This window comes from Panthera leo, chromosome F2 (assembly GCF_018350215.1).
Source record: "Panthera leo isolate Ple1 chromosome F2, P.leo_Ple1_pat1.1, whole genome shotgun sequence".
In the NCBI taxonomy this organism is placed as follows: domain Eukaryota; kingdom Metazoa; phylum Chordata; class Mammalia; order Carnivora; family Felidae; genus Panthera; species Panthera leo.
Genome location: NC_056695.1, coordinates 53,129,322 through 53,156,488, shown reverse-complemented (window position 1 = coordinate 53,156,488; position 27,167 = coordinate 53,129,322). Strand labels below are relative to the sequence as shown.

At 36.0% G+C, this 27,167-nt stretch overlaps 1 protein-coding gene across 2 annotated transcripts in view; it reads left to right on the top strand.

The window, feature by feature from the left end:
* EIF3E (eukaryotic translation initiation factor 3 subunit E) overlaps positions 1-27,167 on the top strand; it is a 251,034-nt gene that overhangs the window by 194,059 nt on the left and 29,808 nt on the right. The window contains exons 1-7 of one of the 2 annotated variants that reach the window (XM_042924338.1): positions 2,458-2,606; positions 6,735-6,849; positions 8,531-8,648; positions 11,256-11,298; positions 12,972-13,076; positions 18,635-18,760; positions 19,434-19,558. In XM_042924338.1, the coding sequence (XP_042780272.1) occupies positions 2,517-2,606; positions 6,735-6,849; positions 8,531-8,648; positions 11,256-11,298; positions 12,972-13,076; positions 18,635-18,760; positions 19,434-19,558 (722 nt within the window). In that variant the 5' untranslated portion in view covers positions 2,458-2,516. Of the gene's footprint in view, positions 1-2,457; positions 2,607-6,734; positions 6,850-8,530; positions 8,649-11,255; positions 11,299-12,971; positions 13,077-18,634; positions 18,761-19,433; positions 19,559-27,167 lie in introns of those variants that run through there. The other variant, XM_042924339.1, reaches the window with a different exon arrangement.

Genomic DNA, 27,167 nt, shown 5'->3' with positions numbered 1-27,167 from the left:
GTACAGGACAAAGCATAATATATATAGGGTTCAGTACTATCCATGGTTTCAGGCATCCACTGGGAGTCCTGGCACATATCCACTGTACGTGCATGGTAAGCAGTAACAACTATACCAACTGATCCAGAATAGTATCTCAACTTGCATACTACACATTACCACTTGGATATCTAATAGGGATCTTATTCTGTCTGAAACAGAATTCCTGATTTTAGCACCCATACCTATTCCTTTACCATTCTCCCCCCATATAGTAGTCATCAGTGAGTACCCAGTTTCTTACGCCCAGAGTCTAGGAATCATGTTTTTATTAATTTTTTTAATGTTTATTTAATTTTGAGAAAGAGCAGGAATTGGGGAGGGGCAGACAGAAAGAGAGAGAGAGGGAGACACAGAATCTGAAGCAGGCTCCAGGCTCTAAACTGTCAACACAGAGCCTGATGTGGGGCTCAAACCCACGAACTGCGAGATCATAACCTGAGCTGAAGTCGGAGGCTTAACCAACTGAGCCACCCAGGTGCCCCTAGGAATCATTTTTTTTTTTAAATTGAAACCTTACTCTGAGATAGTAGATTCAGAGGCACTGTAAGAAATAATACAGGGAGATCCAGTGTATCCTTTACTCAGTTTCCTCCAGTGTTAATATGTTGCAAAATTATAGTACAGTCTGGCAATTCCTCAAGTGACTACAGATAGTTACCATATATCCCAGCAATTCCACCTCTGGGTAAATAACAAAAAAACTGAAAACATATGTCCACACAAAAACTTGCACATGAATGTTAATAGCAGCATTATTCATAGTAGCCAAAAGGTAGAAACAACCTAAATGTCCATCAATAGATAAATAGGTAAATCATATGTGGTACAGCAGCATAATAGAATATTATTTGGCCATAGAAAAAAATGAAGTACGAGTAATGCTACAGCTTGGATGAACTCTGAAAATATTATGCAAAGTGACAAAACGCTACCTAGTATATGATTACATTCATATGAAAGTCCTGAATAGAGAAATCTACAGAGATAGAAAACTGTTGCTTCAGGCCAGGGTTAGAACGAACAAGAGGAGGAGATGAAGAAGACGAGGTCAGTGTAAGATAATAAGGCTTGGATAGTTTTAAGCATATTTAAAGTCACTCTGGCTGCTGTATCAGAATAAATCATAGGTAGAAAAGAGGGTGAGCAAGCTAATTAGTGAAGAAGCTACCCCAAAAATCAAAGCAAGACATTGACGGTGTTTGGACTAAGGATGTGACTTTGGAGGTGGTATGAGCTGATCGGATCTGGATATGCTTCAAAGATTTGAACCAAAGGTTTTGTTAGTAAATTCAATGTAGAATGTAAGAGAAAGAACAAAGTCAAAGGTGATTCCGAGGGGTCTGAGTAACTGAACAGATGGAACTGGCATTCATTGATATGGGGAAGAGTGCAAACAGAGCAGGTTTTGATGAGCTACATGGGGGAGTTTTGTTCTGGACATGTTAATAGTGAGATGTTGAGTAGCCAGCTAAATGTATGTGAGTCTGCGGCTAACTAATAGTCTGTGTTGGAGCTATACTTTGGGAGTTGTCAAGGTATAGATTGCACTTAAAGCCCTTAGGTTGAATGATATCAACTAGGGCATTAACATAGAGAAAAGCTCCAAGACCCACAAGGACTCCAAAATGAAGAGGCCTGAAAGATGAAAACGGACTAGCAAAGGAAACTTGAGAATAAAATCCACATTCCTTATCTTAATCATGACATAGCCCTTTTCAGAGTCGTTTACCTTACTGTGTAGTCACACAGGATATTTAGCTATTGGAACATACCAAGTCCTTTCCTGTCTCATGGCCTTTGTGTTTGCTAAGCTTTCCACCAGCATAGTTTTACCCTGGCTCCAATTTTCGTGGCTTCCTTCTGTCAGTACAAACTCTCAGTTAAATTGTTACCCTAAGTTTTCTCTTACCCCATCCCCCCCCCCCCCCCCCGCCAATTAAACAGGTCCAGCCCGACCACCCCCACTAAATTATGGCTTTTACTATAAACTAAAATTATTTCACTTGTTTCCTGTCTAGAAACGCATCCCACCATAATTTAACAAACGATTACAAAATGATCAATATATGCCAAACGAAACCTCAGGTCTATTCCTTCTTGTACGCAACTTTTCGGAATACAGGAGCCTCATTATCTTGTCCTCTGCCGCATCCCAATGTAACCGACAATCCCTCAGCAATCAATTCTCAATTTTCAATATTTATTAGCGAAATTCACTGCAGGATACTGACAAACTTTCAAACGGAAGATCTGGAGCCCGCCGCTCCGCCCAGTCCCAGAGTTGCCTAGAGGAAGGAACTACCTTACCTTGGCACGCATGCGCCGCTGTTCCCGGAGCGCTACGGGCTGAACCCCGCCCCTTTCTCCCTGGCTTGTTGAACTACTGCTCATGCGCAATGTGGGGCCTGTCTGTTCGTTTGTCGGCGCTATGAATAAAGTTTTAGTGAGCTCAGACTCCCTTTTTCCTTGCCAAGATGGCGGAATACGACCTGACTACTCGTATCGCGCACTTTTTGGATCGGCATCTAGTCTTTCCGTTGCTCGAATTTCTCTCCGTAAAAGAGGTGAGGGGGGCTTTGAGCGCGAGGAAGGCGTGGGAACGCGTGATACACTGGGGAAGGCCGAAAGGCGGTGACTCTAGCCCTAGGCCTGACACGTGTGAGGCGGCCGCCAGTTTGGTCCTGGATCGGGCAGTAAGGATCTGCTGGTAGTTTAGCGTCTTCTCAGTTGATTAGCACCGCAGAATTCGGTTGTGAAGAGAGGTGAAGTGACAGTAGGCAACTTAGGGGGAGAAAGAGGTCTTTGCTTCACTTCTTGACGTGACGGTGCCGGAGGGACTTCCGCGTCGGTTCCTCTCGGAAGTTGATCATTCGCCAGCTTCGCTGGGGTAATGCTTGCTTCCAAAAGCAATTTGGTGTGTGAGAGTTTTTTATTTTTCTTTCAGAAACTGTGGGAAGGATGTGCTTGGCTTTGTTTTTGTTTGCTGGAACTTTGGAATAATTTTCCTACCCTTATGTGAAGTAGCTAGACTTTAATTTCCATAAAGTTGTGCATTTTTCCCTTAGAGTTTTCTTGGTCTTTCCTGCCACTTCTAGAAGCGTGGCGTATTTTGTCGGATGGGGACGCCCTCCTGCCCCCGCCAAAAATTGGACAGTTTTTACTTAACAGTGCTTTTTTCGGTGTATACAGACTTCGAGTAATTTGAGTGTTAACATTCATTTAGCTACTCAGAATATCGTGAGATTAGTCTGTGGTTTTGGTACCTCATTTTAAAACATCTCAACCCTAAAAGTTTTGATATACTGGTCTTAGTTATACCTTGAATTTGTTGGGAAATTGATACATTTTATTAATTATAATAAAGTAATATTATTATGGTGAAAGGATTCAAATATTGGCCAGAAAAGTAAATGAATTCTGCATGTGAACGCAGATTACAACATAAGTTTACTTAGGGAATTCTAGATTTGGGGAGTAGATTTGTGTGTCCCAAAAGCAATAAGACCAAAAAGCCCTTCAAAGAAACATAACATTGTTCTGATAACTTTTCAAATCTTCCTGGTAGTTACGGTTCATTAGATATGTGTACTCCTCATTCACCTGATCCTTTTCGAAATACATAACACAACTCCAAAGTTGTGATGTTAGGGAACAGCAAAGTTCCCTTACGGGATTGTTAGACAAATTACATGAGATAATGCATATAAAGTACTTAGCCTTGTGGGACAAAGTAAGTACTCGTGAATATTTTCTATTCGGAGGGTAGGCCATCCTGTATGAGAGAGGAGTGAGGCAACCACTTGGGGTTTTGAGGAGTGAGGTAAGGACAAGAAATGGGGACTGAGAAAACTGACCAAATACAAGAATTGGTTAGTGTGGATGACCCAACTGAGATTGAAAATCATACATTTATAAGAGCTCATGCCAGTCACTCTCAGATTGAAAGGAGCATTGGAAGATGATTGAAGTAGTATCAACATGTTTGGAGGTAGACATGTAAATATATGTCATTTAGAGATGGATTGCTGATCAGCAGAGAAAAAGCACAAATGTGATTGAATAGCATTGTTGCCTGCTCTTGAAACATTTTATAGTCATCCTTAGCCAGAACATAGAAAACAGATGATTTTTTTCCCCAGAACTAGGGATTGACACTGAATTGTATTTGGTTTGAGAAAATGGATGGAATCAGTGATACTACTACTAATGAGGAAATCTTTGAAATAGCTAAAAAATGATATCTAAACTAATGTGGTGACAGCGAAAAAGGGTGATATAAAAATGAGAAAGAGCAGAGGGTACAATGGGATGATGAAGCATTTTAATGATATTGGTGACCAAGATGATGAATTTAAGTTGGAAGTTTTAGAGATGAGGTACTAAGTGAAAGTTGTGAGATAAAGAAATTTTAAGGCTTGAGGGTTTTTTTTTTTTTTAATGTTTATTTTTGAGAGAGCGCAAGGAGGGAAGGGACGGAGAGGCAAGGGACAGAAGATCCGAAACAGGTTCTGTGCTGACAGCAGAAAGCCTGATGTGGGCTGGAATTCAGGATCTGTGAAATCATGACCTGAGATGAAGCTGTACGCTTAACCGACTGAGCCACCCAGGTGCTCCAAACCTTGAGTTTTTAAAGATCTTCATTGTGGATGTTGGATTTTGTGGAGGATGACAGCAGGAAGAGATGTCAGAAGAATATTTTCAATCTATTAAAAAGTTGGAGCTGTTTCCCAGAGATTGATAGACCACAGATTGGCAAACTATAGCCCGTGAAGCAAATACAGCCCTTTGCCTGTTTTGTATGGTCTGTAAGTTAAAAATAATTGTAACAGATGGACGTTTGCAAACATTTTCAGTTATAGAACACTGACTTTATACCCCAATTGAGTGAAACAGTTCCCACCCAGAAAGAATGACATTCTTCTCATTAGTATATCTCTTTTACAAAAAAGTTTACTCCATTATTTTTTACTTAGAAAAGAAATTGTGGAAACTCTTACAGTACTGATATAGCCTATCCTAGATTTTTGCTTCTTGGTTTAAAAGTCTAAAATATTTCCTATCTACCCTTTACAGAGTAAGTGTGGGTGGGTATAAGGCAGAATTTAGAGAAGGTGATATAAGCAGATGCAGATTTAAGAGGCTAGTAAGGTCTTAATGGCAGAGGAGCGATGCTTTGAATCTACAGTAGAGACGATGCAAATTAAAAGCTATCAATGGGGTGGCAAGAAGAGGTTGACACGCTAGAGAAAGATGTTTTCACTCAAGATTAGGTTCTCCTGTTTTAAGTAAGCTTTTTATCAGGTATAACATTCATACAGAAAAGTGCCAAATAATAATGCCTTTTTTCAGAGTGAACCCACTTGTGTGACCACCATCCAAATCAATAAATAAAACATTACAAACATCCTAAAAACCTTCCTTCTGACCTTTCCTAGTCATTACACCCCCCAAAGGTAAGCGCTAGTCCTAGAATAGTTTTGCCTGGTTTTGAAATTAAGCATTGTAGTGCTTTGTATGATTTATTTCCTTCACCACTGTGAGAGTCATCCAGGATGTTAGGGTAACTGTAGTTCTTTCGTTCCCAGTGCTGAGTGTTAATATGTTAGATGAGTAGACTACAGTTTATCCATTCCAATAATTGATAAACTTGGCTATTACAACTAGTACTGCCATGAACATTCTTGGAAATGCCCTTTGAATATATTCCCCCATTTCTCTTGGGTATCAAGGATCAGAATTACTGGGTGAAAATGTATGTTTGATTTTAGGAGATAAAAACAGTTTTCCAAAGTGGTTGTACTTCTGCCAGAAGAGTTAAGTGTTCAGTTACTCTACTTCTACACCAACACTAGTATTGCCAGTTTTTTGTGTGTGTGTGCGTGTTTTTTTTTTTTCAAATGTGGCTTTAACTTGCATTTTCTGTGTGATTAATGAAGTTGAGAACCTTTTTCGGTGTTGGCCATTTGATTATACTCCTGTAAAGTGGGTATTAAAATTTTTAGCCATTTTCAATTATTTTTCTTATATTCTGTAGGAGTTCCTTATATATAGTTTGGAAGTTTCAGTTTTGATCTCATAGCTGTACCATTTGATCACCTTCATCTTTTCACAGGCAGTGAAATGTGGAATCTTCTTGTGTTTTTTCTTTTCTTGACAAAATTAAATTTAGTATGCAGATCTTTTGCTGAAGCCTTATCTTGGTAACTGTTCACTTAAAAAAATTTTTTTTAATTTTGATTACTGTCTCCTTAAATACTGTATAGGATCCTTACATGTTGCTCATTGCACTAAACTTCACATTTATGTGAGTTCGCTTGTGTGTCTCTTTGATTCCTGTAGTATGGGTTAAATTGTTTCTTGAATTCCTTGCAAAGCAAAAACCTGATACGACATGGCTGACCTAGAGAATGGGTGCTAGTTCTGTTTTAGTGGTGTGGATGGGTAAGGATTATGAAGGATTCAAATGATTTAGCAAAAAAAATATGTGGGGGTAGAGGAGAACCCACCTCAAGGAGAGATGGGTAGGCATCATGTGGATGTGAGAGATAACTAAGAAGGTAAAAAATTTGAGTTGATTGCTGGTGTGGCAAGGAAACCACTATATATGCTTATCAGTAGAGTTGGTGTGGATATTTATTAGTTTATTTGTGGGAACTTAAACATAGTCATTAGAAAGTAATTTTCTCTTGCAGATCTATAATGAAAAAGAATTATTACAAGGGAAATTGGATCTTCTTAGTGATACCAACATGGTAGACTTTGCTATGGATGTATACAAAAATCTTTATTCTGATGACATTCCGCATGGTAAGTTTTGTCATTTGGAACTACAGCTTGTCTTGTGAACTGAGGATATGTGTGTTAAAGTTTTGTGATGTATAAAAGAGCTTTTAGCCAAGAGCCTTTAATGCTATTTGAGGTTATTATGGTTTAAAAGTTCTTTGGATGAAAGGTAATGTGAAGGTTACATGTCATCTAAAGTATATTATTTTCTCACCACAAAAAGTGTGAGACTACTTTAAAACATGGTCTTTAAATATTTTCAGTTTATAGTATGTATCATCAAAATTGTGCTTATGAATGAATTGTCTCCTTGGAATTATCTGAGAATGTGGCTGTTTTTGGTTTGCTAGTAACTTTTTCAGTTAGCATCTGTGTGCCTTAGAGATTTTTTTTTTTTTTCCCATCTTGAGGCATCTGGGTATAGTCACGGTTCTCATAAATAATGTCCCCAGTCCCAGCATCGTCAGTTCACCTGGGAGAGCTTGTTAGAAATGCAAATTTTGAGGTCATACCCCAGGTCTACTTAATCACAAAGTGTTGGCTGAGACCCAGCACTCAAATTGGAGAACTGCTGTGGTATGGTGTTTTCCACGTTTCCTATGGTAATAGATGTTCCTTTAAAAAAAAAAAAAGTTTCCCCGTAAGTTTGAAAAATGCTGTATTATTTCTTTTGTGAGCATGTTATTTTAAAAGATTCTAAGAATGCTTTCAGTACATAAATACAATTTATTTAGTTTAAATTGACATTTTCCATAATTTAAGCACATATCCCCTTCTATGTTTGAGAAACATTGTTCTAGTAATACTTTTTAATGTGTAACACAGAAATTATTATACTAAACATAATCACCTTTTTTGCTTATATTACAGTAAGTGACAGTAGCTCTTTAAATTTTAGTTTGTGATGAAAAGGTTAACTTTTTAAAAAAATTTTTTTAATGTTTATTTTTGAGAGAGAGAAAGTGCGCGCGCGGGGGAGGGGCAGAGAGAGAGGCAGACACAATCGCGGAAGCAGGCTCCAGGCTCCGAGCTTCCAGCACAGAGCTCGAAGCGGGGCTCTAACCCACAAACTGCAAGATCATAATCTGAGCTGAGCCGAAGCCACCCAGGCGCCCCCAAAAGTTAACTATTTCAGAGTAAAAGTTTAAAGCATGCCTGCAGGGTAGGTTATGTTCAAGTTTTCTGTGGCTCTTCATAATGCAGTAAAAAGAAACTAGAATTGGGTTTGATAGATTACAAAAGTAGGTTTATAGTGAAAAGAGAGATTATTGGTTGGATTTAAATTCCATTCAATCTAATTGAAAATCTATAGTAATGTGTAAACCACTCTGAGTCTCTGTTCAGGAACTCCGGGATAATATTCATCTGAGAAAATTCATTGAGAACAAATGAAACACTAGGAGTAAAGTATTTGAAATGTGGATTTAGATAATTTCTCAGCAGCCACCCCCCTCCCCCAGCTGTATTTGTATATTCCTCAGTTTTCCTTAAGAATAAGAAGGGGACTTCTTTATGTGCTTCTGCATTGCTAGAAAGAAAAAAAATGGATTTGCGAGACTTACCGGGTTGGTGGTTCCTGGCATGTGAATATACTAGGGGCAAATAAATCTATGTACAACTGAAATAAATTGAAATTTTTCCAGAGATATTCTCATGGTGAGCAGTATAGTTCAACATTATAGTACTCCTTTGCATTTTTAATTAGCTTTGAGAGAAAAAAGAACCACAGTTGTTGCACAACTTAAACAGCTTCAGGCAGAAACGGAACCAATTGTGAAGATGTTTGAAGATCCAGAAACTACAAGGCAGATGCAGTCAACCAGGTAACCTCCCTTAATTTGAATTCTAAAAATTCTTTTCTGGATTAATACAAATGTTAATTCAAATTTTATTTAATATCCCATCATAAAAGTTCAGGGTTTAATTGATAACTTTATCTGTTTATTTTCATTTATCCTTATTGTGTATGGACCAGGAATTCCTTAATAAATATTAATACTAATTTTTTTTTAACTTCTTTACCAGTTCCCCAAATCTGATCATGCTACAGCAGTTCTGCCTTCCTCCCCTCTTCCTAGGGGACATTTGGCAATGTCTGGTGACATTTTTTCATTGTCACAATTGGAGGGGTGCTACTGGCACCTAGCAAGGAGAGGCCAGGAATGCTGCTAAATATCCTACAATGCATTAGACAGTACCCTACCCTCCAATAAAGAATTATCCACCCCAAAAATGTCAGTGGTACTCAGGTTGACATACCTGTGCCTGGGCAATACCTAGAGGGAAACCTGAGCTCACTTTATCATTTGGCTACATTCTCTCATATCCTTCCAACCTCATTGCCCAGCCCACGGAGGGAGGGTGGTGTGGAGCTAATAAAGTTATTTTATTCTTAACTTCTCCTTAATTAGAAATAAACATAGTGCTTGGTTTCCAAAGAATGCATATTGACTTACTCTGTCTTAATATATATCATTAATTGAAGCCCTTTGAGTTATTAGAAACTTTTTAAAATAAAATCTCCTACTAAAATTGAATATTGCCATTGTGGTAAATCTTAGCTACCAACATATTTACTAGAAGAATTGCTGAAGATCTTGCCATGTTGTATCTTCAGCTTTTACAATATATGGCCAAACCAACTATTAAGAGAGATTAATTCTAAGTTGTCATTTGTGATCTGGGGAAGTGTTACTAGATAATTTTTAACAAGACAGCAAATACTACACGATTATTATACCATCTTTTAAGTTTATTTTTCAATTTTATTTTTATTAAAATTTTTTTTTAATATTTATTTATTTTTGAGAGAGAGAGACAGAGTGTGAGCGTAGGAGGGGCAGAGAGAGAGAGAGGGAGATCCAGAATCCGAAGCAGGCTCTGGGCTCAGAGCTGTCAGCACAGAGCCCAATGTGGGGCTGGAACTCATGAACCTTGAAATCATGACCTGAGCCGAAGTCAGACGCCCGACTGACTGAGCCACCCAGGCACCCCATCTTACAAGTTTATTTATTTTGAGAGAGAGAGCACACGTCTACGTGTGTGCATTCAAGCTGGGGAGGGGCAGAGAGTGAGGGAGAGAGAATCCCAAGTGGGCTCTGAGCTGTCAGCGCAGGGCCTGACACGGAAGCTCAAACTCACGCATGGTGAGATCATGACCTGAGCCGAAATCAAGAATTGGCACATCACCCAGGAGCCCATATACCATATTACAGTGTAGCCTGCTATATTACTAACATACACTGTGTTATACTACATATATATACACAGATTATATACACACACACAAACACAGATAGCTATACGTAAAATACATATGATTGCTTAGTAAGATAAAGCCATCTGTGTGTGTGTGTATATGTATATATATATGTGTGTATATATATATATATATATATATATATATACACACACATACACACACACGCTACATGTATACACTTATAATGATTTAGGCCTTCAGGTCACATGTAAATGCCCACAAAGGAACAGCTGAAATAATCTAGCTGTTAGGGGACAATCAAAAATTTAGAATTTAAATTCGAATTTATTCTAGTCACTTAAATATGAGGAAGTAATGAGATTAGGGTTGAATAAGATGAATATAGATTTATTCACCAAATATTAGAGAGCACTCCTTGCAGTTTAATAGGCATGGCATTGAGATAAATGAAAGAATGGAATTGTTTTAAAAACTTGTAATTAAACTACTTATTTTCAAAGTAATAACCTCTTCCTGCCAATTTGTTTTTAAATTTTGTTCAACATACTGTATTTCTCATACTTTCCCAGAAATACCCAATCAACCAAAGGACAGTGATTACATACTAAAAGGTACAAGGAGTATAACACAAGTAATTCACTATGATCCACAAGAAATGTTAAGCTTTTTTTGAAATCTTATGTTAAAAAGTTATACATGTTTCATATTCAGTATTATAATATACCCATGTTGATTTTGGTGATGATATATTCCTTCCCCATTAAATCTCAAGTAAAATTATGTTCCAGAAAAGCATTCCACAGCATTCCCTCTCGTGGTAAGCATAAGAAAATGTTTCCTTTTTTGAAAATGCCCAGAAAGTGGGTCACTGTGCCATCTATCACTTGTTCCTTGGTGTCTTTGTCATCATTTTGTCTTTTACCCGCCTGGCAACATCTTAGTTATGCAAAGCTAATTTAAGAAAAGTTAAATTGGATTGACACTGAGTTGGATAATAATTATACAGGGTGTGTAGCATAGATATAAGTTAAGCATAATTGATTAATCTTGTAATGTTCTGTTTATTTGATTCTGGAAGACTTACTTTGTTTCTAGTGTTTAAGTATTAAGATATTTAGATGGCTTTATGTGGGTAATAGGAATGTTTGGATATGCTCATTTTGTTTTCTGTGGCCTATCAAATCAGTAATTTTTGTTTCTAATTTAGAGATGGTCGGATGCTGTTTGACTACCTAGCGGACAAGCATGGTGTAAGTGGTATTTTAAAAATTTCCTAATTTTCCCATTTATAATTCATTCTACTTTAAATCATTGTTAATGCATTTGATGGCAGTTGTATTCATGTTGGCAATGATTCCACAAATCTAACAAAACATATTTAAGTGATATATTGGTCAATAAAGGGGCTCTTTCTTATCTTTAAAAAAAAAATTTCTTTAGGGCACCTGGGTGGTTTAGTCGGTTAAGTGTCCAACTCTTGGTTTCAGCTCAGGTCATGATCTCAGTGGTTCGGGGGTTTGAGCCCTGTGTTGGACTCCCTGCTGACAAGGGGGAGCCTACTTGGGATTCTTTCTCTCTCTCTCTCTATCTCTCTCAAAATAAATAAATAAATAACACTTAAAAAAAAATTTCTTTAGTTGTCCTGTTTCAATAAGGTTAATTAAAGAATAGTGCTGTAAAGACAGGTTTGTGGCTTAACAAGAATACAATTTCCAGATTGACTTATTAAATATATGATATGTTTTCAAAACATCAGTTTTTAAATTGGTGCTGATAAGAAAATGAGATGCTTATACTTACCTTTATTTTTTTATAAATATTATTTTGAGCGAGAGTGTGAGCGCAAGTGTGCTTGTGAGTGAGGTGGGGCAGAGAGGTAAGGAGAGAGAATCCTAAGCAGATACCACACTCAGGTCATCATGGAGCCCAACATGGGGCTGGAACTCATGACCCTGAGATCATGACCTGAGCTGATATCAGGAATTAAGGGTCAGATGCTTAACTGACTGAGCTACCCAGGCGCCCCACTTAAACTTACCTTAAATCATAGAAATTCTCAAAACTTTTTATTTTTCCTAGAATACTCAAGTAATAGGTACCATTTATTTTTGATGGATTAACAAATAAAGATAGAACTAAATTTGAATTAGAAATGCTTTGAGCAGTAGAATTAAGTAATACTTTGGCTGCCTTGTGGAATATAGTAGCTCTTGACATTATCGAGGTTTTCATAAATACCCAATAAGGGAATTTTATTGTAGGCTTTTCTAGTCATCTCCCAGTCTCCCTTCCCTTGTGTTAACTCAAAGCATAAGGATTTACATATAATTAATTCTTTAACTTGCATTCAAGTTTTATCTCTCATTTAACAATTACTTTGGCAGGAGGCATGCTGACCACTGTGCAAATTATTCTTTCTGGTTTCCATATAGAATGTTTGGTGTATTTGATAATGTTCTAGTTCGGAGTCCTTCTCTTAGATTTCTTCACTTTCACTTTGCTTGCATTGCTAATGTTAATATTTCGTGTCATTTGGAGGCCAGTTTTCACAGAGAATTGAAGTTTACTGTACATATTTGTACAGAATCACAAGACTGTATAGGGATGCATATATTTGGTAGTTATCTAAGCTCATTAACCAGCTGGGAGACCTTCCCACTGCAATTCAGATTTGGATTGCAACAAATTAGGTATTATAGAATTTGTAACTCTTTGAGACCAGAATTGTGAATGCTAAATCCACCAATTCCTAACATATGTTTTAAGAGTCATATGTATTTCTGATCATGGATTTTGTTTTTGTTTTTTGTGACACTTGGCATACACAGAATTGACTTCTAGGGACGTTTAAAGGAGTGAATGGTTTGAATTTTAAAACTCAAAGTTAGAAATAGAACTGATGCTTTTTCTTTTCTTTTTTTAGTTTAGGCAGGAATATTTAGATACACTCTACAGGTATGCAAAATTCCAGTATGAATGTGGGAATTACTCTGGAGCAGCAGAATATCTTTACTTCTTTAGAGTGTTGGTAAGTAATTTTTTTTTCTTTCAGATTTTGTAGGTTTTACTTGCTTTGTCAAAACATGTCTATAGATTTGAGTCTGTACATTAACTTTTCAAGAATTCTTAGGGAAAGGAAAAAATAAAACTTTTCCTAACAAAGAACAAATAGAAATAGGAAAGCTTATATCAGGACCTCAAAATTTGAAGAAAGATTTAACTTGTCCTTGAAATCCAAAAGTAGGAGCCACTAATTTGTTATTTTATGTATAATTGTATGATTTTAACATTAGCAAAATTCTATCAATTTGTTATGTTACTGTGCAGCACAGTGAGCAGCACATTGTGGGTACTTAATAAATATTTATTGAATAAATCCATATTCCTAACTTTAATTCATTATTTTATGCCGTATATCTCCCTTGAGTTTGTTTTAAACACTGTGGAATTCTTATGATATTTGAAAAAAAATTACACCTTAATAGTAACTTTTTTCCATTTACTTCTGTACTCAGCTGAGTTTAGAATATGAAACTCTGTGTGTGTGTGTGTGTGTGTGTGTGTGTGTGTGTGAGAGAGAGAGAGAGAGAGAGAGAGAGAGAGAGAGAGTGTGTTTAATGTAGGAGGTAGGTGAGTTTAAATGGTATTATTAGAGCAAATTTCTAACCATAAAGAATCCTGTTTGTTATTTTCATTTGGCTATTTGACATGTTCCTAGATTACTGCCTTTTTAAAAAATTTTCAATGTTTATTTTGAGAGAGACAGGGATCAGGGAGGGGCAGAGAGAGAGAATCCCACGCATGTTCCCACGCATGCTCCATGCTCTCAGCACAGAACCCATAGCCTCATGTGCGACTTGAGGAACCATGAGACCATTACCTGAGCTGAAATCAAGAGTTGGACTCTTAACCAACTGAGCCACCCAGGTGCCCCTAGATTTTAGGGCTTTTGTTTGGGAGGAAGGAGAGTTCCATGAAGCCACAGAAAAAAATCAGCATTTGAAATGAAAAGATCTCTTTCTCATTTTGCCTTCTGTGTAGGTAATTGTATTAATAAATGCCTTGTGGAGTTATCAAAATACCCTTGTTTTAACTAACTTCTCATTTGAAGAATTACAATTTGTTACCTTGGGTTAATAAGCAAGTACCTAAGTCTCTGATTTCTCTAGTTAATCCTAGATGTTGGGAAATGATCTCTTAAGACAGGGACTTGACTGTTTTCTAACCTTGGAAGAGTCTGTTTCTTCTGTCTCTGTTTTCTGGTGCCTTTCTTTTTTTTTTTTTTAGCCGCATATGTCAAAAGATGTAGGGCTGCTATCTTTGGTTGTTTTCCAGGAAATTAAATTTTCTTTTGGGGGGGAGCAGGGAAAGGGAAGAGATTGATATGTTATTAATTCAAATAATTCCTACACTTAAAAAAAGTACTTAGAGAACTTCATTTTTTAAAACTACCGTCTATCCTTCAAAGAAATAAAGATTTTCAGTTTATTTCCAAGTTTGATTTGAAAAAAAATTATTTTTCTCTTGCTCCCGTTTGTGAATATTCTTAATTTGCAGATTAGCTGTGGTTAGCTTGCAAGTGCATTGAAGGTAATCAGTGATGCTAAACTTGTAGTGGCTTATCAGAAAATTCCATCAGTTTTACTTTGAATATTATGAAGGATTTAGGAGAGCAAAAGTTGATTACTTTGGAAATGTAAACAGCTTAGACCAGGATTGTAAAATCAGAAGCCTGATATGATTACAGGTACATGAAAAGAGTTGGTTATTCATATCATTTGTTAATGCTGGGAGTGAATTTTGAGAATGAAGATTTAGTGTCATGTTAGAGTTCTAGCACAGTAAATTTATTGTTGCTGGTCAGTGAGTGAATGTGCCATTTTGCTAAGACATGGAAACTTAAGGTAACTGCTGGAAATCCAGATATTGAAACTCTTCTAGCATATCCATCCTTGAAAGCAGGTCGGTATGAAGAGCCAACTGTAATGACATGGACTTGAGCCAGAGTAGTACGCATGAATCTTTGGGGGATTAAGAAACTTTCTATGCTGTTACAAAAAAGCTTTTATCCTAACAAATATAACATTCTAGTCTTAATAGTATATTATATGTAGTAATATTTTGTAATTAGTCTGACAATTTCTACAAATGCTCGTGAAGTTTTTATACTTCTTATTTTTTTTTTTTAAATGTGAAGATCTAAGTTAGTTTCCTAACTTAAAAAAATCCTCAATTTTAAACCTTAGCATTACCTAACAGGTCTTGTGTTGGAACTCAAATGACATTTGTTAGGTGATTGATTACCATGATTTGAGCACAAAATCAATGTTTTACGTTAAGAGCAGTTAAACTAGAGTGATTAGATAGTGCTTAGAAATTAGGTGAAATTTATTTTTAAATTCATGTCCTATCTGTGTGACAAGACATTTGAGTAGCTGGGAGTTGGTTACTTTCTGTTGGCATATTGATGGAGGCTAACAAAGCTAAGTTTTAAAAAATGAATAATTTTACTTCTCCTTTTCTTTTGTTTGGATAGGCATTACTATAAAATGTATGTATATGTGAAATCTTGTTAATAGCAAAGATTAAAAATCCTGGTTTTGATTTGGGATGAATAATGTCAGTGTTTTACATGTTAGTTATTTACTTTTATTTTTTTGTAATAGCCTTTTTTTTTTTTTCATTTCTAAATTCTAGTCTGGTGGTTGGGTATTCTTTTAAATCTATAGTTAGGGAAACATAAGATATGAAAGAACCATTGTAACTATGATCTGAGATTAGAATTTGACTCTCCAGGTGACCTATTGTAGGTCAGTGTTGTGTAAATTAAAGCAGTGTGACCTCGGAATCTACCTTTATTTTTAAAAAGTTTGGTGGTTTTTAGAATACATCAAGCAGTGTTTACATGCACCCTATATGGTTGTACTCTGAGAAATGCATTAATTTGGAATGAAATGGTAGAGCAGATTTAGTAGGAATTTTTGAACGTTTTTGTTTTAAAAGTTATTTTAAAAAATTAATAAAAGGTATTAACACTGTATTTTAATTATTTTGTGAAAATCTGCCTTCTCTGTGGCCTCTGACTCTAAAATATAACCCTCCCTTCATCCAGCAGCTATTTGAAATAAAAGTGATTTTAAGATGCTAGAACTATTTGTGATCATATTTTACTAGCATGGGTTTTTGTTGTTTTCACTCAGAATTTTAAATTTATCTCCTGTAAGTACATGCCATTTGGTTTAAAGGTACTTTCCCTTGACTTAAGAAAGCTTAAGTAGTGATGACTTTTGGAAGCTTTAGGATCTTAGGTGATGTTTTGGGTCTGATGTGCTCTGTTTGATAATGTTGGTGTAAAAGATGTTTGGGGCACCTGGGCGGCTCAGTTGGTTAAGTGTCTGACTCTTGATTTCGGCTCAGGTCATGATCTCAGTTTTTAGTTCATGAGTTTCAGCCCAGTGTCAGGCTCTGCACTGACAGCATGGAATCTGCTTAGGATTCTCAGTCTCCCTCTCTTTCTGCCCCTCCCCTGCTCCCTTGCATGCTCTCTGTCTCTCAAAAATAAACATTTTTTAAAAAGTTATCTGTTTCATATTGATTTTCAGATACATAGATTATCACATTTTAATACCAAACTGGGTTGTGTCTTAAATTGGTTGTGTTTTGGAAACATAAATAATAGTGTATCTTAAGATTGATGGCGTCTTAAATTTGATAAAATATTCCTCAGATTTTAAAGTAAGGATCAAACATTTTATCCTTTATAATTTGAACAGTGATTTTATGGATTTCTGTAAATCAATTTTTAAATTTCACTGAGTTTTGACAAATGCATATACTTGTACAACTATCACCATATCAAGATAAAGAATATTTCTATTAATGCAGAAAGACCCATTATGCCCCCTTGTAGTCACAACTCACCCTGATTTTATCCACTGATCTGTTGTCCATCCCTGTAGATTAGTTTTGTTTGTTCTAGAATTGTATGTAAGTGGGATGAAATATGTAAGCTTGTGCCTGGCTCACTTTGACCAGCAAGTTTTTAAGTTTCATTTCTGTTACTTGTGTGCTTCAGAGTTGATTCTTGATGCGCCTGGGAGGCTCAGTCAGTTGAGCATCTGACTCTTGATTTCAGCTCAAGTTATTGTCCCAGGATCTAGCCACACATTGGGTTCTGTGCTGGGTGTGGTGCCCACCTAAGATTTTTTTCCATCTGCTTCTCTCCCCAACTCACACGCACGTGCTCTCTCTCTCTGTGTGTCTCTTTGTCTCTCTGTCTAAAAATAAGTAAATAAATAATAAAAAAGAGTTTGATTCTTTTTATTGGTGCATAGTGTTCCATTCTATGACTATACTAGAATTTATTTGTTGATCATTTGGATTACTTCCAGTTGTTATCTTAAAAATAAAATTGCCATGAATATTCAAGTACAAGTGGTATGTTTTTTTGTGGACCTATATTCTAATGATAATAAGAAGAATCAGTGGTTTCATGGATATGTTTCAAAATTTAATTTATGAATTTAGTGTCTGTTATTAGAGTTTGCTAAATGTTATTCAGTATATTTGAGTTAATTACTGCTGTCAAAGTCCTTAATAGGTGTTTTGGCCTTGTGACTCTTTTCCATCGGTGACAAGAAGAGGTAGGGTACTCTACCCTTTTGTAGGTTTAGATTGTGGTATAAATTTATATCTTTCATGATTAGAAGTATAACTTTGGGGATGCCTGGGTGGTTTAGTCGGTTAAGCTTCAGGCTCTTGGTTTCGGCTCAAGTCATGATCTTGCAGTTTGTGAGATAGAGCCCGCGCCTGCCTCCGCACTGACCAGCATAGAGCCTGCTTGGGATTCTGTCTCTCCCTCTCTGCTCCTCCCTGCTTGCGTGCACACTCTCTCTCTCAAATAAACTTAAAAAAAAAGTTTAATTTTGGGGGAATTAGGGTCTCCCATGTGTCAGGTTCCCCTCTTTAATTAAAATGGAAAATATTTACCTTTATAGTGTTTTTATTAGGATTATATATGAAAATTAACATTTATTGCTCAGTATGTATACCTTTGATTATTATTATTATTATTATTATCCAGTAGACCTGCTTTTCCCTCTGTCTCTTTCTGACCCTTTTCATTTGTGTCATAATTTGGATATTTTTTTCTAAAAATAATTTTTCTAAATTGTGAATAAAATTCACAGGTCTGGATTTGCCACACATTCATTCCAGTGATTTTAACAACAGATTTCCTTTAAATCTAACTGGTTTCCAAAGTTTTAGGTGCCTAAAATTTGATTAGTGTATAAATTACCAAAAATGGGTTAAACTAAAACACTGGTGCTGTGTCCTAGTTTTAAATCACTCTTTCTGATTTAGACTGAATATCAAATGGCTGAGGTTTTTTTGTAAATCAAGTTAAATGGAAGCTGTTTGAATCAGTTTAGCCAATGTGAACCAATAAGAACTTAGATAATTACAGTTTGGGGTAGAAAGCTACAGGTCTTTTAGTAGGCAAGATAGATATGTAAAGTATAAAATGTACAGCATCTTTTTTTTCCAGAGTATTCAGAATATAATTAATTATGATTGCCTAAACAGGTTCCAGCAACTGATAGAAACGCTTTGAGTTCACTCTGGGGGAAACTGGCCTCTGAGATCTTAATGCAGAATTGGGATGCAGCTATGGAAGACCTTACACGGTTAAAAGAGACCATAGATAATAATGTGAGTTACATTTTTCCATGGTGATTCTCTGAAATTTCTGTGTGACCTTCATACTTTCTGATGAGGAAAACACTGTGTACTTTAAAAAATAGAAAGGTGGGGAGAGGAAGGAAACTGTTCAGATTAGCTTTTGTTGACTTGACATACAACTCACAGTGGGTTAGTGGATTGACTAGTTTCACTGAATCTCCTTGAGAGAAACTATCAAACTTCTTTTGGCTCTTAGAGAAAAGAACTGTTTTCATTTCTCTTACAGCTACTGTGCCTTTTTTATTTGTACAGTGAAAATGGCGTAATGCTATTAGTGCCATCTCAGTAATAAGTCCTCAATAAGACAGTTTTCATCTATAATTATTTCTAATAAAAGCACTTATTATGGAGTATTTAGTTCAGTCTGCTTTTAAAATGTTTTCTGAAATGGGTATAATTTACAGCTTCTGGCTTAGCAGAATTATTGAATTTATCTCTCAGAACAGGGAGATAATTTCTAATGTCGAGATTTGTGCAGATAGTAGAGGGTCCAGGGGTTAGGACTTTGATCGTAACGGCTCTAGGGTATGCCTCAGAAGGTTCTCATTTTTAACTAAAATTCTGAGATCAGTGTTTATTCTTTTATTCTCTTGCCTCTTTCTCATATTAATATTTCCTATATACTTATTTTTTAACTCTATAGTCTGTGAGTTCCCCACTTCAGTCTCTTCAGCAGCGAACATGGCTCATCCACTGGTCTCTTTTTGTTTTCTTCAACCACCCCAAAGGGCGTGATAATATTATTGATCTCTTCCTTTACCAGCCACAGTAAGTTATTTTACTATATAATTTGGTTTTAGTCATATGAAATAATACGGATTTTTTTTTTTAAACTTAAAAATGTACTTCTAACATTTGAATTTGTTGTCAACCTTTTTTCCCTTCATGTGGTAGATTTGCTTATTAAAGTTTACACGTAACTCTAAATTTTTTGAAAAAAGTATACTTTAAGTTCATTGAAGTGCTATTTAGTGTGCTTCCTGGGCCAGCAGCATAGGCATCATGTAGAATCTTAGGCCTCGCCCTAGAAAAACTAAATCAGAATCTGCATCTTAACAAGATCCCAGGTAATTAATATATTAATTAAAGCTTTAGAATTAGGGCTCCATGCCAAATTACTAGAAGAAATATATACATCCTAGAATCCTTTATATCATCATTGCTCCATTATCCATCTTTTGGTGATGAGAAATTTACTGCTTTATGAACATTGTTAGCTATATCATTTTTTTAAATTTAGTTTTCCATTTGAGCTTAGGTGCCTTTGAATCTTCTTATTTGCTTAGAACACCAGAAAACAAGACTGCTTTGTGAAAACACTTCAGATATTTGAAGATAATTTTTCCTTATCTCTTCTTTCAGGCTAAATATCTATGGTTTTATCAATATTTAATTTTTCAGACTCTTTAGTATTTTGGTTGCCTTTCTTAGATAACAATGCCAGTTTATCCATAGCCTTCTTAAAATATGAATCTTCAGAATTCTAGGTTTGTTACTTAAGTTTTATAGGTTACTGGGGCAATATTAGCTTCTTGACCTGTACATGTGCTTATATAAATATAGCCCAAGATTGCAATAACACTTTAGCATTTGTTTCATGGTATGCCATATATTGACTATCTTGTTAGCTAAACTTGATATAAACACTTGAGCCATAGGTTTTGTTATATCTTACCCTAAATGAAGATGTAGTTCTATTTCACTTGATTTTTGTTTATTATTGTCTGTCAAATTATCAGATTTTAACATTTTTGTCTAAAATGCATATTTATTTTAACTTATAAAAGTATACCTCAGAAATAGTTGGTGTAATACCCTTCTGATACAAAACATCAGTGAAGATTGAGCAACCTGTTTTTAATTTTTGTAATTTTCAGTCTTGAAAATAATATCTGTGGCAATATATTTGGATAAATTGATGAGATAATCTAAACTGAGTCCCATTAATAAATGTGACTTTGATTAATAAATATACTTCAAATACTCATTTTAGTAAGATTTTTCAGACTAATATATTTGACCTCCTCAGTGAAATTGTTACCGTAATCAGTAGCACTTTGAATTTAAGAGAAATTAAGTTGTTAATGGTAATACAGATAAATAATATTCAGCGAACTGAGAAATGCCAGTAATTATTTTTATGGAAAATTAGGGAGCCAGTTTTAAATGGTGTATATTCTGTTCTCTGCATTAGATGCTAAATGTTCCCCTGAATTTGGTAAAAAGTACTTTTAACAGAAATAGACCTGTTTTATTTTACATTGCAATGTAAATTGAATATTAATGTATTTAGTCAGTATAAATGACATGGTGACCCAGTATGTTAAAACTAAACATGGGCAGAGGAGTTTTTGAAACAGGAAATTATGTTTTTCTTTCCTTGAAAAAAAGAAAAAAAAAACCCTACATGGCATTAGGTAAAAAACAATTTTTGATCTTTGCCTGCATCCCATTTTAAATATAAATGACAAGAGGTGAAAATTTATTTTTTATAACATTGTATTTATTTTTCTATTTGAGATATTTTATAGTATTTTATAGTATTTAAGCATGCCTTCTAGATTCACGTTATTCACTAATGTGTTCATAATAGCCTCATTCTTAGCTGTTATACCTTAAAGAAATCATATTTGTGGGAAATTCATTATTAAAATTATATATATAGTTTTAAAATTATAATTGTATTTGCATATTATTTGCTGTTTGTTAGATGCCTTGATAAATTGTTTATAATCTGGAAAGTTATATAAATCATAGTCTGTATGTTGAATTAAGTAAAAGACTAATGCAAAAGATTAAAAAGACAAAGCCCAAAATAACTGTAAACTAAAATAAGATTCTACAAGGTGTAATACTTGTTCTGGCTTTTAGCATAGAAAGCTCAGCAGCTTTACTTGGTAGTGTCTTAAAGGTAGATTTATGAAGATCGAAGCTGAACCATCCTCAGAAAGACTGATGTGTAAAACCAGAATACCATCAGTAATTTATGAGAAGTGTAAGTAGTAAGAGTTCTCACCCTATAGGTTTAACACATAGGAAGCTGTGTAATAAACATAAGATTGCTTTATGAGTACTTAGAATCAGAATGCAAAGTTTAATTATGTGGGTGGACTGTTAATGGCACCATCAGGTTAAGCTGGCCTAGTATATCTATCTTCACAATAGGACTATTGCACTGGGGCCAGATCATGAACATTTTTTTTTTTTTCTTTTAACGTTTATTTATTTTTGAGACAGAGAGAGACAGAGCATGAACGGGGGAGGGGCAGAGAGAGAGGGAGACACAGAACTGGAAGCAGGCTCCAGGCTCTGAGCCATCAGCCCAGAGCCTGACGCGGGGCTCGAACTCACGGTCCGTGAGATCGTGACCTGAGCTGAAGTCGGACGCTCAACCGACTGAGCCACCCAGACGCCCCAAATCATGAACATTTTTGACATATGTTACTCTCAACATTTGGATGGGCATTTCCTAGATTTGCTTTTTTATTTCTCTTTTCTTGATTCCATTTCAGATCAGTACTTCTCACTGTGCTCCTACCCCCACCCCCCATTCTGATTTAAGTATGTTAATGTCTTTTATCAAGTTCTACTCAAGTTTTATTTGGTAGCTTTCTCTTACCAGAGATTAAACTGATTAATCTCCCTCTGCTGTGGTGAATTGTTTATTTAATCCTCTCAGGGCAGTGATTCTTGAGAGGTACCTTTTGGGAAGTACTTTTGTGCAATCATTACATTTTAGAAAAGGCTTATTTACTTGTGATACTGACAATTACAATCTATCTCATGCAGTGATTGAGACACAACAATAATGGACAAATCTGGAGTATCCAGAAAAATGACTAGTAAATCATTGCAAGAAATTTGGGAATGTTGATTGGTAAAATAGCTACATATCTGTTTTTAATGTTAAACTATGCATCTTTTAGAAAAGATGTTTTCTAAGAATTTCACACAAGAATTAAGGATATATTTCTTGTTATTTATGGAGATTTAAGCAAACATGCATTCAAATGAGAAGAGATTAAAAATAACACAAACATTAATATTTTGTCTCTCTCCTGATTAATAAAACCTGTAAGATTGTCTTAAGAGTTGATTGGTATCCCCAAAATCAGGTGTGCGAGGATGAACCTGCCATGAAGAGCAAATTTAACCCACACTTTGGCCTGTAATATGTGGCTATAATCCTGACACCTAGGGGATGGGTTAAGGATAAGGGCAGCTCTTCCTAAATTAAGCCATTGGAATCACTAGGAATTGGCTTTCCAGGGTACTGCTTATTAGTAGACCCACTCTTCTGTGTTTTTTGCAGTTACGTCTGTATTTAGAAAGGAACATTAAATTAAATAGGTAGGCTTTTTGAATATTTCCAAGTAATGAAAAGCATGCAAACAAGAAAAATAAAAGTATTCAGGGGCGCCTAGGTGGCTCAGTCGGTTAAGTGTCTGACTTTGTCTCAGGTCATGATCTCACAGTTCCTGAGTTCAAGCCCTGCATCAGGCTCTTTGCTAACAGCTCAGAGCCTGGAGCCTGCTTCAGATTCTGTGTGTCCCTCTGTCTCTGCCCTTCTCCTGCTTGTTCCCTTTCTCTCTCTCTCTGTCTCTCAAAAATAAACATTTAAAAAAAAAAAGAAAAATAAAAGTATTCAAACCCACTGTGAAAATTATGTAATACAAACAAGAGGGAAACAATACAGATTAATTCCTGACAATTTTATGGCTCATATGAAATTTTAAAAGCATATGTTTAATTCATTAGTAGAACCGTTTGTTATGGATACTAGAAATACAAAGGTAGTTCAGTTGAGATTACAGAAAGTGTTAAGATAAAAATCAAACTTTTCAAAAAGCAAATAATGCAAAAATGTAGATTATTTAAAAAAACTCCAGTGTAGTTAACATACAAGGTTATATTAATTTCAGGTGTACAATATATTGACTCAACAATTCTATACATTTCTAAGTGCCCATCACAATAAGTGTACTCTTAATCCCATTCACCCATTTCACCCATTTCACCCATCTCCCCACCCACCTCTCTGGTAGCCACCACTTCTGTATAGTTAAGAGTCTGTTTTTTGGTTTATCTCTTTTTTTCTTTGTTTTTCTCAAATTGCACTTGAGTGAAATCATGGTATTTCCTTTCTCTGAATGATTTACTTCACTTACTGTTATGTTGCAAATGGCAAGATGTCCTTTTTTATGGCTGAGTAATATTACAGTGTGTGTGTGTGTACTACATTTTTTCTTTATCTACTTAACTTAGGCTGTTTCCATAACTTGGGTATTGTTAATAATGCTGCAGTAAACAAGGAGTGCATATATTTTTTCAAATTAGCTTTTTAATATTCTTTGGGTAAATTATTGGATCAAATGGTGATTATATTTTTAATTTTTTGAGGATCATCGTACTGTTTTCCAGAGTGGCTACAGCAGTTTGTATTGCCATCAGTAGTGCATAGTTCTTATATCCTCGCAAACGCCTGTCGTTTATTGTGTTTTTTATTTTAGCCATTCGGACAGGTGTGAGGTGATACCTACTTTTGTTTGATTTGCATTTTTTTTGATGAGAGATGTTAAGCATCATTTCATGTTCTGTTGGCCGTCTGTATTTTATTTTTACTTATTTTTTAATGTTTACTTATTTATTTTGAGAGTGTGTGTGCACACATACATGCTGCGCTGGTGGGGGAGGGGCTGAGAGAGGGAGAGACAATCCCAAGCAGTCTCCACACTCAGCACTTGATCCCAAAGCAGATTATGACCTGAGCTGAAACCAAGAGTCAGGTGCTTAACCAACTGAGCCACCCAGGTGCCCCTCTTTTACCCGTTTAAAAATTATTACTATTATTACTACTACTATTTGGTCTTGAGTTTGAGAAATTTTTGGTAGATTTTGTATACTAAGACCTTTATCAGATATATCATTGTTCAGATGTCTTCTCCTAGTCACTAGGTTGTCTTTCAGCTTCTCTGATTGCTTTCTTTGCTTTCAGAAGCTTTTTATTTCAATGTAGTGCCAATAGTTTACTTTTGCTTTTGTTTTCCTTGCTTCAGGGGCCTATCTAGAAAAATTTTACTATGGATGATGTCAGAGAAATTACTGCCTGTGCTCTCTTCCAGGATTTTTATGGTTTCAGGTCTCATATTTAGGTCCTTAATCCATTTTGAGTTTATTTCTGTGTATGGTATAAGAGAATGGCTCAGTTTCCTTTTTTTGCATGTGCTTGCCAGTTTTTCCCAATACTGGTTGTTGAAAGAGACCATCCTTTTCCCATTGCATATCCTTGTCTCCTTAGTTGAAGTTAATTTGACCATATAGTCGTGGGTTTCTTTCTGGACTCTCTGTTCTGTTCCATTGATCTTTGTGTGTGTTTTTGTGCCAGTACCATACTGTTTTGATCACTAAAGCTTTGTAGTATATCTTGATATCTGGGATTGTGATATCTCTAGCTATGTTCTTTTTCAAAATTGATATGGCTATTTGGGATCTTTTGTGGTTCCATATAGATCTTAGTATTATTTGTTCGAATTCTGTGAAAAATGCTAGTGGTATTTGGACAGGGATTACATTAAATCTGCAGATTGCTTTGGTAGTGAGCACATTTTAACAATAGTTGTTCTCCTAGTCCATGAGTATGGAATATCTTTTATTAGTTTCTTTAATTTCATCAGCGTTTTACAGTTTTCAGAGTACAGATCTTTCACCTCTTTGGTTAAGTTTATTCCTAGGTATTTTATTATTTTCGGTGCACATGTAACTGAGATTGTTTTAATTTCTCTTTCTACTAGTTTGTTATTAATATATATACAAATGCAATGGACTTCTGTATATTGCTTTTGTATCCTATGGCCTTATAGAATTCATTTATCAGTTCTAGTAGTTTTGGTGAGTCTTTCAAGCTTTATATATAGTATCATGTCATCTGCAAATAGTGAAAGTTTTATTTCTTACCAATTTGGATGTCTTATTTCTTTTTCTTGTCTGATTGCTGTGGCTAGAACTTCTAGTACAGTGTTGAATACAAGCAGTGAGAATGGAAATCCTTGTCTTATTCCTTGACTTTAGGAGGAAAGCTTTCAGTTTTTCACCAATGAGTGTAATGTTCATGTTATCCTTGAGTTTTTCATATGTAGTTTTTATTATGTTGAGATACGTTTCCTCTAAACCTATTTTGTTGAGGGTTTTCAACATGAATGGATGTTGTACTTTGTCAGATGCTTTCCCTGCATGTATTAAATGATCATTATGGTTTTTATCCTTTCTCATTGATGTAATGTATCATGTTGATTTATTTGCAAATATTGAATCACCCTTGCCTCCAGGAATACCCACTTGATTGTGGTGAGTAATTTTTTTGTACTGTTGGATTTGGTTTGATAATATTTTGTTGAGAATTTTTGCATCTATTTTCATCACAGAACTTGGCCTGTAGTTCTCTTTTTTAGTAGTGCCTTTATCTGATTTTGGTATCAGGATAATGCTGGCCTCGAAGGATGTATTTGGAAGCTGTCCTTCCTGTTGTATTTTTTGGAATAATTTGAGAAAAATAGGTATTAGCTTGTTTAAATGTGGTAAAATTTTCACCTATGCAGCCTTCTAGGATTTTTGATTGTTGGGAAGTTTTTGGTTACTGATTCATTTTCAGTGCTGGTAGTTGATAAGGTTTGCATGCGTCTCTTGTGGGAGCCTACAGCCACTTGAGAAAACTCCTGCTGGAGGGAGTAGGCACTCCTTGCTTGCAAGGTCCTAGCTGGTCTGCTGTGGGAGGTGGTCTACAGCCTCCTGGGAGGGAGACTGGCAGAGCTGGAGGAGGTGGGCTTTCAGAAGAGGGTGGAACGGGTGAGGATGCAAGTGTCAGGAAGCGTTGTGCATTATCTGCTGTGGGAGGAGACCCGGACCTGGCTGGAGAGGGTGTGTCCACAGGAGAATGTCTGCGCTTGACACCATGTTAGCCAGCTAGGTGGAGAGTGTTAACGGCACTGGTTCCTTGAAGGTGTCCAGGTACCTAGGCTGGGAGGCAAGGGAGGGGAATGGCCCCTGCCAGCTCCTTTGTTCCTAGAGAATTCTCCCATGATTCCTGCCCTCCAGCATAGGCCCTGAGATTAGTAAACAAATCTTCCTCCTGCATACCCCAGGTGTTTTTCAAACTGCTGCTTTTATGCTGTTTCTCCTAGGAGCTGTTTGTTGTGCTGTCTCTTTTAAGGGTGGGGACTCTGATTCCCCTCTCCTGGCTGTCCTAGAGCCACACCACTGCATTTTAAAATTTCAGGTGTTGAGCCAATGTAACAGGTCATGAAATTCCACCCTTCTGTTTTTCAAAACCAAATGTTATGGGAGTTTGTCCTGCCTGTTCATGCTTCTGTGCCTGGAGTGC